The 15,872-nt window shown below is 42.3% G+C and overlaps 1 protein-coding gene across 3 annotated transcripts in view; it reads right to left on the reverse strand.

Moving 5' to 3' along the window:
- Positions 1-15,635, reverse strand: part of GATA3 (GATA binding protein 3) — a 77,456-nt gene extending 61,821 nt beyond the window's left edge. Inside the window, exons 1-3 of one of the 3 annotated variants that reach the window (XM_070754423.1) lie at positions 15,616-15,635; positions 13,743-14,490; positions 155-688 (exon numbers count right to left, since the gene is read on the reverse strand). In XM_070754423.1, the coding sequence (XP_070610524.1) occupies positions 155-688; positions 13,743-13,983 (775 nt within the window). In that variant the 5' untranslated portion in view covers positions 13,984-14,490; positions 15,616-15,635. Of the gene's footprint in view, positions 1-154; positions 689-13,742; positions 14,491-14,695; positions 15,358-15,615 lie in introns of those variants that run through there. The other 2 variants (XM_070754424.1, XM_070754422.1) reach the window with 2 other exon arrangements.
- Positions 15,636-15,872: the final 237 nt, after the last annotated feature.

The following is a 15,872-nucleotide window of genomic DNA, read 5'->3' on the forward strand; positions in this document are numbered from 1 at the left end:
TTAAAAATTTCTACCGGTTCTGTGTACCTGAACAACATTTTCCTACCAGTTCTATGTACCTGACCAAACCCATAGGAGCCCATCAATGTTCCCCATTCATCCACCCAACCAACCAACTCCTCCAAAGCAGAAAAGAATCATTTAAGGACCCTACCTGTGCTGGAACGAGCCTTAGGCCTGGATTTGCACCCAAATCCGGTTGGGGATCCCCCAAGGAGACTGCTCGGAGGGAAAAGTCCAGAGCCATATTCAGGAACGTAGGAAGGATACGTGGCGATCGGATGATGGCCGGAAGAAGACGCCCCTAAGGACGCCATGTTGCTCCGGGAATGAGACGATTCCAGCTTCATCGTTTCGGCCAGAGACACCTGATATTTAATGCATTCCTTCTCTTCTTGGCGACTAGACACCGTGGAACCCGGAGTGGAAATGGAAGGATCCGGAGAGACATCTTTAGGAGGGGTCGGTGGGAACGTGAAGAGGTGTGGGCTGGAGTGGCCCGCCGACAGCGTAGAGGTAGAAGCTGGAGGGTAGACCGAAAGGGGTCCCGGCGAGCTGTGGTGGATGGGAGCTTTGGAGAAAGGACTCAGATTCCATGGGGTAGCTCCGTGGTGGCTTCCCAAAGCTTTGCTCCCATCCAGCCAAGGGAGGGAGCTGTGCAGCAAAGGTGGGCGACACACCTGGCTACCTGCCGGAACAGAAGATGACAAAAGAGGCCTCTGTTAAGCGGGATTCTCCATGAGATATGGGGAAGTAGCCAGCACGTAGGACATCCCAAAAAGGGCCACCCGATATGGGTATGTCCTTGACTTACAACCGACAACGGAGCCCCAAATTGCCATCAATTAAGCCAGATGGCTGCTAAGTGAGACTTGACCCACTTTACGACCTTCCTGGCACTGGCAGGGCAACCTCACCTTTATCTCAACAGAGAGCAAACCACATTTCCTTCAAGTACTGATAATGTTATCTAGTTGGGTCCTGAAATGTCTCCAGGAAAGAAGTCAAGCTCAGAGAACACCAAAGAGGCTGCTGGTTTTATCTCTGTACAATCCTCCTGAGCATATGATTTTGGCACATACAAAGCCACCAAGAAGTCGTTTCTGACCATAGCATTGTGACAATTGGCCACACCGCCCCCTCAGTGGGCCCTATGATGACAAGTCATTCTGCTAAATTCATTGACCGCCATTTCTGGGCTACAAGCTTAATGGGGAAGGCTCTCTATGTTAGGGGACATCAAAGAAGTGTCATGGTCATACAATGAAGAAGATGCTCAAATACCTCAACAGTGGTCCTCCAAACTTGGCAACTTTAAGATTTGTGGCATAGTTGGCTAGAGAATTCTGGGAGTTGAAGTCCACAAGTCTTAAAGTTGCCAAGTATGAAGACCTCTGCCTTACACTATAAGATGGTGACCAGGCCAAGAAAGTCAGCTGTATCATTTGAGCAATATCTTAAAAGCTTTCCTGAATTTTTCCATCCTCATAATCCCCCCATAATTTATTTATTTATTTATTCATTTGTCCAATACACAAATACATAGGAAGAAAATAGACATGTGATGATATAAAAGAAAGTGAATTTAGAGGAGAGGATATATGAAAGGAAGAGAATATATAAGATAGGTGAAAGAAAGGAAAGACAATTGGACAGGGGACGAAAGGCACACCAGTGCACTTATGTACACCCCTTACTGGCCTCTTAGGAACCTGGAGAGGTCAATCGTGGAGAGTCTAAGGGAGAAGTGTTGGGGGTTAGGGGTTGACACAATTGAGTCCGGTAATGAGTTCCACGCTTCGATAACTCAATTGTTGAAATAATATTTTTTACAGTCAAGTTTGGAGCGGTTCGTATTAAGTTTCAATCTGTTGCGTGCTCTTGTGTTATTGCGGTTGAAGCTGAAGTAGTCATTGAGCGGTAGGACATTGCAGCATATGATCTTGTGGGCAATACTCAAATCGTGTTTTAGGCGCCGTAGTTCTAGGCTATCTAGGCCCAGGATTGTTAGTCTATTTTCGTAGGGTATTCTGTTTCGAGTGGAGGAGTGAAGGGCTCTTCTGGTGAAATATCTTTGGACATTTTCAAGGGTGTTGATGTCTGAAATGTGGTATGGGTTCCAGACAGATGAGCAGTAGTCTAGGATGGGTCTGGCAATATGTCCTCCATATCTTTGGAGGGATAATCTACATTTTGTCACCCTGTTCCTATCATCTGAGGAAGATGGGTATTGTAAGGTTGACTCTAAGCCTTCCATCCTTCCAAGGTGGGTTAAATGAGGACCCAGATTGTTGGGGGCAATAGGCTTACTCTCTGTAAAACCACTTAGAGAAGGCTGTAAAGCACTAAGTCTAAATGCTATCAGGTAGTTCCATGTATCTGTAGAATTGGGGCTAAATAATCTCACTCTTAGCGTAGATTAACAAAACACAAAGCAAACTAGCTTGATAAAAGATGCTAGAAAATATTTTAAACAGTAAAACAAGAAACAGACCAGAAAATAAAAACAAGAGACCCATCAAATTGCTATTTTCTGATACTTCCAATAAAGCTAGCCACAATTTAGCAGCTTCAAATATTAGTTGTGGTTTTGAGAAAAGCTTTAAGAATCAAATTAAGCCCTTTGCATATATGAATCATAACCATATTATTTTCTTTTTCTGCAAAGAAAAAATGGTTTTATAACTTTGTTTTTCTCTCCCCGCTTGGGGAAAAAGAAAACCCTTCACTTCTCAATTTCTTTGCTTGGAATGGCTTTCTGTCAAAGCCAACACAGAAAGGAAAGAATGATGTCTTATATGATAAATATATTTCAGGGTTAAGGAGCTATTTGTGAAAGCAACCAAACTTCTGAAAAATGATTTAGCTGGGAAGAAAAGGCTTTCATTCTAGCAGAAGTATCATCAGTTAAGCTATCTAAGGGGTGGTTGTGAAAATTCAAATAAATGACTTGGGAACCTATTTCTTGGTAAAAAATTATACAGGATCCAGTTCAGCCCTCGGATACATTTTTCTATACAGTATTCATTCTTTCAATCCATAAATTGCAGTTATGTTTGATGGGAATAAATGAGCCAAATCAGGGCTCCAAATTTCTTGGAAAGCTAGTCTAAATGTTGAGAGGTTGTACGTATGAAGAGTTGGCCATTAGATACCTAGAACTTGGTTAATTTTGTTTTTTTTAAAAAAATGGGTGACTATATAAATGTTTTAAGTAAAGAAGATCTTACCCGATTCCTAAGAGGTCAGTAAGGGGCGTGCATAAATGCACCAGCGTGCCTCCCTAATGTTTCTCTCTTACTAGTATCACGTATATAAACATTGTTATATCTTTGTATACTATCACTACATACTTGACAAAAAGAAATTAATGAAATAAATACGGGAAATAAGATGTATTTAATATACTCTGGAAGCTAGAGCTGAATAAGGACCTAATCTGTTTACTACTATGGTTTTCAGTATCTATTGAGAATCGTTTAATTCTGTGGAATTAACCATTTAGTCAATATCCTTTCCACTTCCCACAAAATAATACTTTTACCCAGAAATTGCCACCGCATTTTCAAGGTGGTGCTTTTTTGCTTTGAATTACATTCTTAACCAGGGATAACCAGTTCTTCCCTAAAATCTTATGATTCTTGATGAATGTACTTTTTATGTACACTGAGAGCATCTGCACCAAAGAAAAATTCCTTGTGTGTCCAATCACACTTGGCCAATAAAGAATTCTACACCTAAAGAATTCTAAATATTGTAGATTTCCACCACAGTCCTTTAGAGAAACCTAATTTTTTTCAAAGCAAGTTCCACTATTTTTCAAAGAAGTTGAGGGTATCATCATTGTCATCATCATCATCATTATTATTATTTTCACAAAAAACAGTAATATACAGCAAACGAGATTGATACATTGGATTTTGTAACACAATATCACAAGTCGAACACTTCCCAAGCGCCTAGGACTGTGTGATGTATTTTCGTACATCACACAGTCCTAGAGGCTTGGGAAGTGTTCGACTTGTCATATTGTGATACAAAATCCAGCATATCAATCTCATTTGCTGTGTATTTTTATTATTATTTTTAATATTATTATTATTATTATTATTGTTATTATTATAATTATTAATCACAAAAAATAGTAATACACAGCAAATGAAATTGACATGCTGGATTTAAATGCTGAAAAAATACATCATACAGTCCTAGATGCTTGGGAAGTGTTCGACTTTTGATATCGTGATACAAAATCCATCATATCAATTTGTTTATTATTATTATTATTATTATTATTACTATTACTATTACTATTATTATTATTACTATTACTATTACTATTACTATTTGCTAGACGTTTTGATGAAGATAGTGGAGAAAACCATCCACTTTAGATGATGCCTCTAGCCAGCCCTGTCCAATGTCTCTACTAGGTGCTGTAACTATACCACTTAATGGACTAGGTTCTTGTGGGTGTGAGCAAGTGACCTTAACACCTACTACCCTGCTAGGAAAAAGCTTCAACTGCTGAGAACTGCCAATTTTTTTAAAAAGTGAGAAGAACAAGCCCACCAACATCTTGGGTGACCAGTTGTCCATCCTATTGGGGGTTAGAGAAACTGATCTGCCCAACCAAGTTTCAAGAAACTTTTTGAAAGGGGGGAAAAGTGACAATTTTAGTACATTAAGACGAAATCCAAAGGTTTGTAAGAAACAGGTTAAAACAATCGTTGGTTGGTTGCATGTTTCCATTTCAGTTCTCATTCTCCTTAGCTTAAGCCCTGCTCTCATCAATTCCTGGGTCTCTTCATCAACACTTCAATGGATCAAGCCCCCAGGGCTGTGAGTTTTACAGAGAAAAATATTTGTCCAACTCTTAATTTGGGGCCCATCCTGCTTTCTCCTCAGGGCAAAGGGCTAAATTTAAAAGTCAGTCCTCAACTAGCAGGACTGAGGGCGCCTCTTGACTCCTTATCTACTTGGCAGATCGGCCGGTAGAACTATCAGGGCATCAAGGTAGCATGCTTTATTCTTTAGGAAACAATCTCTGGACAGACAGAGTGACAGACCGACATAGACAGAAACAGAATAAATAGAAAATTTGTATAATCTCATGGGAATTCACAGTTTTAGGGTGGTGATGCACCCACAAAATCAACTTAGGATAGACGTAATGAACTCAATCTATATAGTCTGGAGGACAGAAAGGGGAGGGGGGCATGATTGAAACATTTAAATATGTTAAAGGGTTAAATAAGGTTCAGGGGGGAAGTGTTTTTAATAGGAAAGTGAACACAAGAACAAGGGGACACAATCTGAGGTTATTGGGGGGAAGATCAGAGAAAAAATATTACTTTACTGAAAAAGTAGTAGGTGCTTGGAACAAACTTCCAGCAGACGTGGTTGGTAAATCCACAGTCACTGAATGTAAACATGCCTAGGATAAACATAGATCCATCCTAAGATAAAATACAGGAAATAGTATAAGGGCAACTAGATGGACTATGAGGTCTTTTTCTGCCGTCAATCTTCTATGTTTATATGTTTCTATCAACTTGTTATCCGAAAACCCTTGCTGTTCTGGGTGAAAAATCCAGGAAACCCCCAAGAAAGGACCATTCAAATTTTAAAGCATTGGGCTTCAGACCTTGAAAAGAAAGGGGAAATGATTTTTCAATTCTTGACTCAATTCTGGTTTTAGAATAGAATAGAATGTATTTTATTGACCAAATGTGATTAAACACACAAGGAATTTGTCTTTGGTGCATATGCTGTCAGTGTACATCAAAGAAAAGATACATTTGTAAATAATCATGAGATACAACACTTAATGATTGTCATAGGGGTCAAATAAGCAATGAAGAAACAATATTAATAAAAATCTTAAGGATACAAGCAACAAGTTACAATCATACAGTCCTAAGTGGGAGGAGATGGGTGATAGGAATGACGAGAAAAATCTAGTAATAGTACGGAAAGCAACCGTAAATTCTTTCCCAATGCAACCTGACCTGGGTAAAATGCGACTCCTGGGTCTAAAATGCAGCAAAACCAGCTACGTTGGTTTTAACCTACTGCCAAGGGGGTTGAACTCAAAGGCATTTTTGGCCTTAGGGGTCTCGACAGCGGCCTCCAGATAAAACTAGCCCAATTCCTATTCTCAGCCACTGGAGCTGCCTTCGTACAATACAGTCCAACAACTGAACCGGCGCAGTTCATGGGTTATTGATGTATTGCACGAAAGCAGGGAGCGGGTTAGTCCATGAATCAGGTGGTGAATGCAGCATTGAATATCATGTTCAGAGAGGCGACATGGGGTGGCCATTGAATGCAATAAATTATAACATCAAATTGATATTTTGCAATGTATCCGATGGGGAGGGAAAAAGGCATTTTTTTCAAGGCCACTTTTTACAAAACAATCACCTGCCTGAAGACAATTGTATGCATGTCTGCCCAGAAGTCAGAAGACCCATTAAGAGCACTGGTGAGACCCCATTTGGAATACTGTGTTCAGATCTGGAGACCTCACCTACAAAAAGAGATGGATCAAATTGAACAGGTCCAAAGACGGGCTACAAGAATGGTGGAAGGTCTTAAGCATAAAACCTATCAGGAAAGACTTCATGAACTCCATCTGTCTAGTCTGGAGGACGGAAGGGAAAGGGGGGACATGATCAAAACATTTAAATATGTTGAAGGATTAAATAAGGTTCAGGAGGGAAGTGTTTTTAATAGGCAAGTGAACCCAAGAACAAGGGGACACAATCTGAGGTTAGAAGCAACGTGAGAAAATATTATTTGACTGAAAGAGTAGTTAAATGCTTGGAACAAACTTCCAGCAGACGTGGTTGGTAAATCTACAGTCACTGAATTTTAACCTGCCTGGTATAAACATAGATCCACCCTAAGATAAAATACAGGAAATAGTATAAGGGACCAAGAGGTCTTTTCCTGCCGTCAATCTTCTACATTTCTATGTTCAAACTTTTCATAACTGGATGGAGATGAAATTATCAGACATTATCAGAATTTTGCAAAAAAATAAAAAAGGCAAACCATTTCTTTCAAAACCTGAGGGCTAAATGTGTTTGTTTGTGTGTGTGTGTTTGTGTGTTTCCTAAAAGGAGACCAACCTCTCCATGCAGACTGAAGGTATGCATTTATTCAGGATTAAACCCTTCGAATTCTCACCCGTATTCAAAATTCCTTGCAAAATCTGGCTGCAATATTTAAGAGGCCTCCGGGATTTTCCTAGTCAACCTCATCCAGCCGAGCCTCTGGGTTAGGAAAACCCCTTCTCTCTTCTTTTCCCTGCCCCCTCAACATAATCCTGGTATGCAAACCGCCTCCCCCTCCCAGTCCATTTAAATATATTTAAATTCTAAGGCCTTTTTTTTTTTGCAAGTTTAAAATAAAACGCCCTGGAAGAATAGGGCTGGAATCGAACACCCATCAATGCAATTAATAAGAATTCATTATTCCTCTAAGAAATGCCTACAGGGAGTAGAAAGACAAGCCTCTTTTTTTTTTTAATTAATGGCTGGATTGTTTGGCTAACCTTTTTTTTTTTTAAGCACGGCTTCTAAGATTATTGATTTAGGGAATTACTTTCCTTCTTATCTGCTCTGGTGGAGTAAAATCCTTCCGTCAAGGGCAACAGAGAAAAAAGATTGCTTGCCATTTAGGTCTTTTATTATTATTTATTTATTATTATTATTATAGATTTGTTGCAATGTTATATTGTCTTTGATTATTGTTGTGAGCCGCCCCGAGTCTTCGGAGAGGTATGGCATACAAATCTAATAAATTATTATTATTATTATTATTATTATTATTATTATTATTATTATTATTATTATTATTATTGGGGCTTCCTGATAAACAACTCACAATCCAAAACAAATTCCTTTAGATTTGTCAACCCTACTGAAATCGAACGTGAATCTCATTTTTTCCCCCTTGCATTGGGAATCCACTTTCAAACAGGGATCAAACTGATGATGATTAGGAGACTGAAGGCGGTTTAGCTAGCTAACTTGACATACCCAGTTTGCAGGAACTGGGTATGTCTAGTTTAATGTAAAGAAGGATTGGGGGAGACGTGAGAGCAGTCTTCCAGTATTTGAAGGGCTGCCACAAAGAAGAGGGAGTCAAGCTATTCTCCAAAGCACCCGAAGGCAGCACAAAAAGTGAAGGGTGGAAACTAATCAAAAGCAACCTAGAACTCGGGAGAAATTTCCTGATCATGAGAGCAATTAACCCATGGAACGACTTGCCTCCAGAAATTGTGGGCGCTCATCCTTCCAATTCTCGTTATTCTGTTGGGCACTAAGGAAAAAAAGCCTCAGAGTTGATTTTTTCTGCTTGGGGAACTTAAAAGACCAACTTATTTTTAAAAAAATAAAATTATTGGACCTTTTGTAAGGATGTAGCTAGCATGCCCTGTGAGCAGCATTTGGGACACGCCATCTATTTAGAAACATAGACACGTAGAAGATTGACGGCAGAAAAAGACCTCACGGTCCATCTAGTCTGTCCTTATACTATTTCTTGTATTTTATCTTAGGGTGGATATATGTTTATCCCAGGCATGTTTAAATTCAGTTACTGTGGATTTACCGACCACGTCTGCTGGAAGTTTGTTCCAAGCATCTACTACTCTTTCAGTAAAATAATATTTTCTCATGTTGCTTCTGATCTTTCCCCCAACTAACCTCAGATTGTGCCCCCTGTGGATTTAATCCACACTTAAGAAAAAAGAAAGAAAAGACCCAAACCAGGAAACTACTCATGGCAGATCAAAGCAAGGGTTTGCCAATTAAAAGGAAAGGGTGGGAAGGACTAATAACATTTTGTAAGACACAGTGAAAAGTCTAATAATGACCCAGGTCATTACCTAATTGGGGGGGGGGGTAATTTTGGTTGCTCAATTGCTGGATTGTAGGTGTATGTCGGGTGGGAAGACCTCATTCTCTCTACCTTTATTAACTAGCACATTATATTCTGAATATCAAGTCTATTTTTTACTCATCTCTCCCCCCACTGCCCACCCACCCCAAAAATGTCAAATTTAGAAGTACAGTTGAAAGACGTTTTGAAAATTCCTTAATTAAGAAGTGAATGGGGGAGAAAGGAAGAGCCAGCTTCATTTCATGGTCCGTATTTGCATGTCGATAGATAAATAGATAGATGATAGATAGATAGATAGATAGATAGATAGATAGATAGATAGATAGATAGATAGATAGATAGATGATTGACAGACAGACAGACAGACAGACAGACAGACACATACATACATACATACATACATACATACATACATACATACATACATACATACATACATACACTGCTCAAAAAAATAAAGGGAACACTTAAACAACACAATATAACTTCAAGTAAATCAAACTTCTGTGATATCAAACTGTCCATTTAGGAAACAACACTGATTGACAATCAATTTCACCTGCTGTTGTGCACATTCAACTTTGTACAGAACAAAGTATTCAATGAGAATATTTCATTCATTCAGATCTAGGATGTGTTCTTTGAGTGTTCCCTTTATTTTTTTGAGCAGTATATATAGGGATATATAGGGAGATAGATATATAGATATATATAGATATATAGACATAGACATAGATATAGATATATAGATCCCCCTTAAAATCATTCCTATCACCCATCTCCTCCCACTTATGACTATATGACTGTAACTTGTTGCTGGTATCCTTAACATTTTTATTAATATTGTTTCCTCCTTGCATATTTGACCCCATGACAATCATTAAGTGTTGTACCTCATGCTTCTTGACAAATGCATATTTTCTTTTATGTACACTGAGTGCATATGACAAATTCCTTGTGTGTCCAATCACACTTGGCCAATAAACAATTCTATATATACTGTATATTAAAAAACACTATTTGGCTTTCCAAGCATTCAAAACTAGAATGGATATAAATATAAATATAGATATATATAGATCTAGAGGTAAAAGTAACTTTTAGACCTTAAAGGACAGTAGATTTGGGGGGGGGAGGATATCAAACTTTAAAGCCACCACTGCCCTCAAAAAAACGGAGACCTGAGTGAAATTGTTTGAGTTCTCCTGGTTTTTAAAAGAATTGCTAGGCTAAATCCACCTGGATTAGGAATTTCACTCAGCTAGAGAGGAAAGCAAGTTTTTACTTTGGAGCAAGTTGGCCAAGGTAGGGGTTTTGCAAAGGGAAGTCCATTAAAAAATATATTTATGAATTCAAGAACCCTTAGGTTTCCAGGCCTTCTTGAAATTAATGTTTTACACTCCCTATTCACACCTGTGCAACCCTTACAAGCCCCCCCCCCCCAAGAAGGAGCATTGTGTGATTTCCCCCAAAACTGCTCAGTGTGGTAGAAACTTTGGTTAAAATCCTGACAACTTTGCTTTGGGCAACAAAAAATATGCAGCCGGAATTTCACAAGCTAATAAAACACGGACTCTTGCAGGAGGGTAGTTTGCTCCTCTTAACAACTTTAATACCCTCTTACAGGAGGGTAAATTATTTTGTTACCCTGAACGACTTTAATTCCATACTAACAAAAGAGAATATTTGTAAGCTTAGGGTTGGAAACAAGGAGCCCTCGGTGCTTTCCGAAACTTGGGTGTTCTCTTGCAGACTTTTTGTATATTTCCATGCATCCACACCCCACCCGACCTATCCGAAAATGATCTTTTGGGAGGTTTGCAGGGATCACATTTTATGCATTTTTCCCCACTGCTCAACCTAAAAGGGGGTCCTTCCCCGGCCCCCCTTTCCTCAATCCAACTTCAAAACTGGGGCCCAGATGCTACATTCTAGATTTTGTTGGCATTGTGATCGAGGACATGAAATGGGGAGAGAATGAGAGAGGAAGGGAAAGAAGGAGGGAGGGAGAGAAAGGAAAGGAGAGAGAGAGAGAAGGAGAGAAAGGGGGAAGAGAGAGAGAAAGAGAGAATAAGAGAGAGAGAGAGAGAAGGAGAGAAAGAGGGGGCAAGAGAGAGAGAATGAGAAAGAGAGAGAGCCCGATAGAGAGAAAGAGAAAGAGGGGGAAGAGAGAGAAAGAGAGGAGAGAGAGAGAGAAGGAGAGAAAGAGGGGGCAAGAGAGAGAGAGAGAGAGAGAAAGAGAGAAAAAGAGAAAGAGAGAGGGGGAGAGAAGGAGAGAAAGAGGGGGAAGAGAGAGAGAGAGAAAAGAGAGAGAGAGATGGAAAGAGAGATCAACAGAATAAAGCAGAAATATTCTTTATTGACATTTGAGTGGAATTTACTTAACAGACCTTCTTCCTAAGGTTGGGTTAAAACCCCCTAAGGCCATCCCTGAGTTTTCCCCCCACCCCAGAGCATGTAGCACTCAACCAACCATACTTAAAGTCTTCCTGGAATTGGTTTCCTTGGGAAGCCCAACAACCCACCCAATTCCGTTTTTAACCTTATTTAAAACCGCCCCATGTAGATTTCGGAAGGCAGTCCCTTCCAGATTCTTGTTTGTCGCTAAACCTGGTTACGGATTTTTTAAAAATAAACCCAGTTATTCGCTTTCTATCTCAAACACACACACAAACACACAAATAAGGCCGAATTCAGATGTGCTCCTCCATTCCTAGAAACAGGGGTGGCTGGAAACCCTTCAGGGAAAATCGGAGTGAAACCTGGGACAAAGGTAAATCCATTTGGCCTTCATGTGGAGACTCCCCAAAGAGAGAGAAAGAGGAAAGTGGGGAGGGGGGAGAGGGAGAGAGACCCATCCACCCGCCCTTAGCCTGATCAAATTGAAGGCTACTTTTGTACAACAGGCCAAGTTTAGGGAGTTTAAAGTCGGTTTCTTTTCTTTCTTTTTTTCTTTCTCTCTCTCTTTCTTGTTTTGCTCTCTTTCTCTCTCTCTCTCTCTCTTTCTCTCTTTTTCTTTTCCCCCTTTCTCTCACTCTCTTTTTTCTTTCTTTCTTTCTTTCTTTCTCTCTCTCTCTTTCTTGTTTCCCTCTCTTTCTCTCTCTCTCTTTTCTTTTCCCCATTCTCTCACTCTCTTTTTTCTTTTTTTCTTTCTTTCTCTTTTTCTCTTTCCCTCTTTCTCTTACTCTCACTTTTTTCTATCTTTGGTTTTCTCTCTCCCTCTTTCTCTCTTTCTTTCTCTCTCTCTCCCTCCCTCTCTTACTCTTCCTTTCTTTCTCTCTTTCCCTCTCTTTTTTTCCCTCCCTTCCTTCATTTATTTATTTTAATTGGATTTGGATTTCTCTCTCTCTTTCTTTCTCCCACCCGTGCCGATTCGCTTCCGTTTTTAGGATTCAGCCCCGGAGCTGGAGTCAATAAGTGGTTTGAACCGCGACCCAGCCCCTTAAACCCGAGGTCGAATCGACCTCCGAGATCTTTCACTGACCAGGTAAAAATGGGCCAGAGGAGAAGATGGGGTGCGTTGGGTGAGGGGTTAGAGCTGCGATATGTAGCCCAGCAAAAAATCAACCAATCAACCAACCACCATCCTTCAGGACCGGCTTAGGATCGCTGGGTGAGATCACCCTTTGCAAGAATTTTGCTTTCGCTCAGGCCGCCAAAAAGCTTGCAAGCGGCGAAAATTAAACCGTGCAAAAAAGAGACGGAAGGTTGGGGTGAAAATGCACACCTCGCTCACAAACACACAGACACATACATACACACCCTCCGCTCGGTTTCCGGAGGTTTATGTTTTTTGGCGTGCGCGCGTGTGTGTTTGTGTTTTGCTGGCTGTCAAAAAGCAGCAGTTTTCAGGCGGGCGGGGAAACATAGAAACACAGAAGATTGACGGCCGAAAAAAGACCTCCTGGTCCATCTAGTCTGCCCTTATACCATTTCCTATATTTTATCTTAGGGTGGATCTATGTTTATCCCAGGCATGTTTAAATTCAGCTACTGTGGATTGACCAACCACGTCTGCTGGAAATTTGTTGCAAGCATCTACTACTCATTCAGTCAAATAATATTTTCTCACATTGCTTCTGATCTTTTCCCCACCTCACCTCAGATTGTGACCCCTTGTTCTTGTGTTCACTTTCCCATTAAAAACACTTCCCTCCTGAACCTTATTGAACCCTTTAACCTATTTAAATGTTTCGATCCTGTCCCCCCCCCCCCTCGTTTATCCCAGGCATGTTTAAATTCGGTGACGATGGATTGACCAACCACGTCTACTGGAAGTTTGTTCCAAGTATCTACTGCTCTTTCAGTCAAATAATATTTTCTCACGTGGCTTCTGATCTTCCTCCCAACTAACCTCAGATTGTGTCCCCTTGTTCTTGTGTTCACTTTCCTATGAAAAACACTTCCCTCCTGCACCTTATTTAACCCTTTAACATATTTAAATGTTTCGATCATGTCCCCACCTTCCCTTCTGTCCTCCAGACTATACAGATTGAGTTCATTAAATCTTTCCTGATACGTTTTATGCTTAAGACCTACCACCACTTTTGCAGCCCGTCTTTGGTTCAATTTTATCCATATCTTTTTGTAGCTGAGGCCCCCCAGAACTGAACACAGTATTCCAAATGGGGTCTCAGCAGCGCTCTTTACAGCGGGATCACAATCTCCCTCTTCCTGCTTGTGATACCTCTTGCTATGCAGCCAATCATTCTTTCCTGATAAGTTTTTAAAAGGATAGGAAGAGTCCCAATGCGAGTCTCTTCCACCACATAGAAACCTCCTGTGGGGCCCCCTCCAGCCCCCCTCCCACCCCCATCCCAGACACTCACCGTGATGGGTCGGGGGGTACCGCTGCACCGTAGCCCGCACCGAGTTGCTGTAGTATGAAGGAACGTGGTTGCCCTGCCCGTCGATATTAAAGAGTACATCCATTTCCTCGGGCAGGGGATACTGCGTGGGATCCATGTATGAGTGGCTCAGTCCGGGGTGGTGGGAATCGGGGTGCTGCCCGTTGAGAACGGCCGGGTGGTGGTGGCTGACCCACCGGGGTTGATCGGTGGTCACTTCCATGCTTGTCCTCCGCGGGATGGCCGGAGGGAGGGGAGAGAAAACGCCGCCGCCTTCTTTTAACAGTAGTCGCCCCCGTGCAAAAAAAACACACACACAAAAAAAAGGAAATTGGGGGTCGGAAAAGGCAACCGAGTCCGGGCGTGGGAAAGAAATCAACTTTCACTTCGAAGAAAGTTTTTAAGTTTCTGAAAGTTTTGTCTTAAAAGAGCGGCGATCCGGGGAAATTAAAATGAAAATAAAAATCGGAGCGGGCAGAAGTTTTGCAGCGCCGGAGATGTGGCGAGGGCGGCGGGGGGGGGGGTGTCACTTCGAATTAAACGCCTCTATTCCCCCCCTTTCCAAACCGGAGCGAAGGAGGAGGTGAAGGAAAACGACGAGAGTGTGTGTATGAGAGAGAGAGAGCCGGGAGGGGGGGAAATCACCGGCAAAACTTTCTCTCCCCGCCGCAGCTGCCAGCGCTCGCCTGGTCCGGATCCGAACGCTTTCGGCTTCTCTTCCGCGGATCACCTGCGAAAAAGGGAAGGGAGAGAGGGAAGGAAGGAAAGAAAGGGGAAAAAATAGTGGTTAGAAACGCCGAAGCGGCCCTTTTGCGCGCGCACAGAAACAAAAAAATAAAAGTCCGGTCAAATCGCGCATCCTTGCAAACTTGCGCTGCCCTGGGACACCTCTTCGCGCCCCCCCCCCCAAAAAAAAGACTCCGGGGGGGACTCACCTCTCCAGGCGCAGGGAAAGCGGGCGCAAGGGGGGTCAGAGCCCCCGGAGAAATCCTGCGAGCCGAGCGCAAAGACGCGCCGGCAAGGAAGGGAGGGAGGGGGAATCGTTGGCCGGCCGGCCGGTAGAGTTTAAGGGCCTTTCGGGGCCCGCCGCCGCCTTCTTTCCGCGGGGCTTCTTCCCGACCCCGGTTTTGGGCCGGAGGAGCGGCGGAGTAGGGCGTTTCGGGTGTGTGTATGTAGAGGGAAGCCGCGATTGGCAGTTGTAGCTACTCCGCCGGGCGACTGTGCATTTCTGGCGGGCGTTTTAGCGAGAGAAGCTTGCAAAAAAAAAATTTTTTTTTTAAAGAGGCGTGCGGAAGAGAGCGGTTTTGGCTCAGAACAAGTTGGAGGCCGGGGTGAGCTCCCGGCTCGCCGGTATCATTTTTAAAAAAAATTTATTTACTTAATGCAACGGGAGCCGAACCCCAAAAAGAAAAAAGTAAAATAATAGACGCGAAAGGACAGCGAGGGTTTCTTTTAAAACCAAAACGCTGCAAAGAAAAAAAAAGGGGGTGATTTCCAAAGAAGGACAGGGAGAAGAGAAAGCGGCCGGGTGAAATTGACTTCCTCCACTCCCTCCTCCTCCTCTCCCTCCCCTTTCCTTCCTTCCTTCTCTCCTTCTCTTTTTTTTTTTAAAGGGGAGTCTTTATTTCTGAAAAGAACCGCGATGGCGCCAGCAGGCTCCAAGCATTAAGAGACAGCTCCGCGGCGAGACAGCAAACTTAAGGAGGTTCCCGTATGCTCGGCGGGGTGGGGCCTGTCCTTGAACGAGGGGAGGGGGGGCAAAGGAAGCGAAGGGCCGCCGTCCCCCTTCCCTTTGCTCCCCTCCCCTTCCCCCTCCCCTCAAAGGAACAGCGTCTCTATTCCTCCCACTCTTTACCTGGGGCGGAAAGATTGCGCAGCCCGGCCAACTTGAGAAAGAGTTAATCATCGCCAGGCGAATTTAAGCCGGGAGGGGGGACAGGGAGGAGGGAGGGCAGAGAGAGATTTCATCCGCCTTTCCTCGGGTTTTTTTTTTAAATTTAATTTTATTTTTTTAAAGGAACGCCCCTTTATTCCCAAGCGCGAGCGGGAGCTCTCTCTCACACACACACACACAATTTTACACGTTTCAGAAGAAAACAGAATGCACAAACC

This window comes from Erythrolamprus reginae, chromosome 6 (genome assembly GCF_031021105.1).
Source record: "Erythrolamprus reginae isolate rEryReg1 chromosome 6, rEryReg1.hap1, whole genome shotgun sequence".
Lineage (NCBI taxonomy): Eukaryota > Metazoa > Chordata > Lepidosauria > Squamata > Dipsadidae > Erythrolamprus > Erythrolamprus reginae.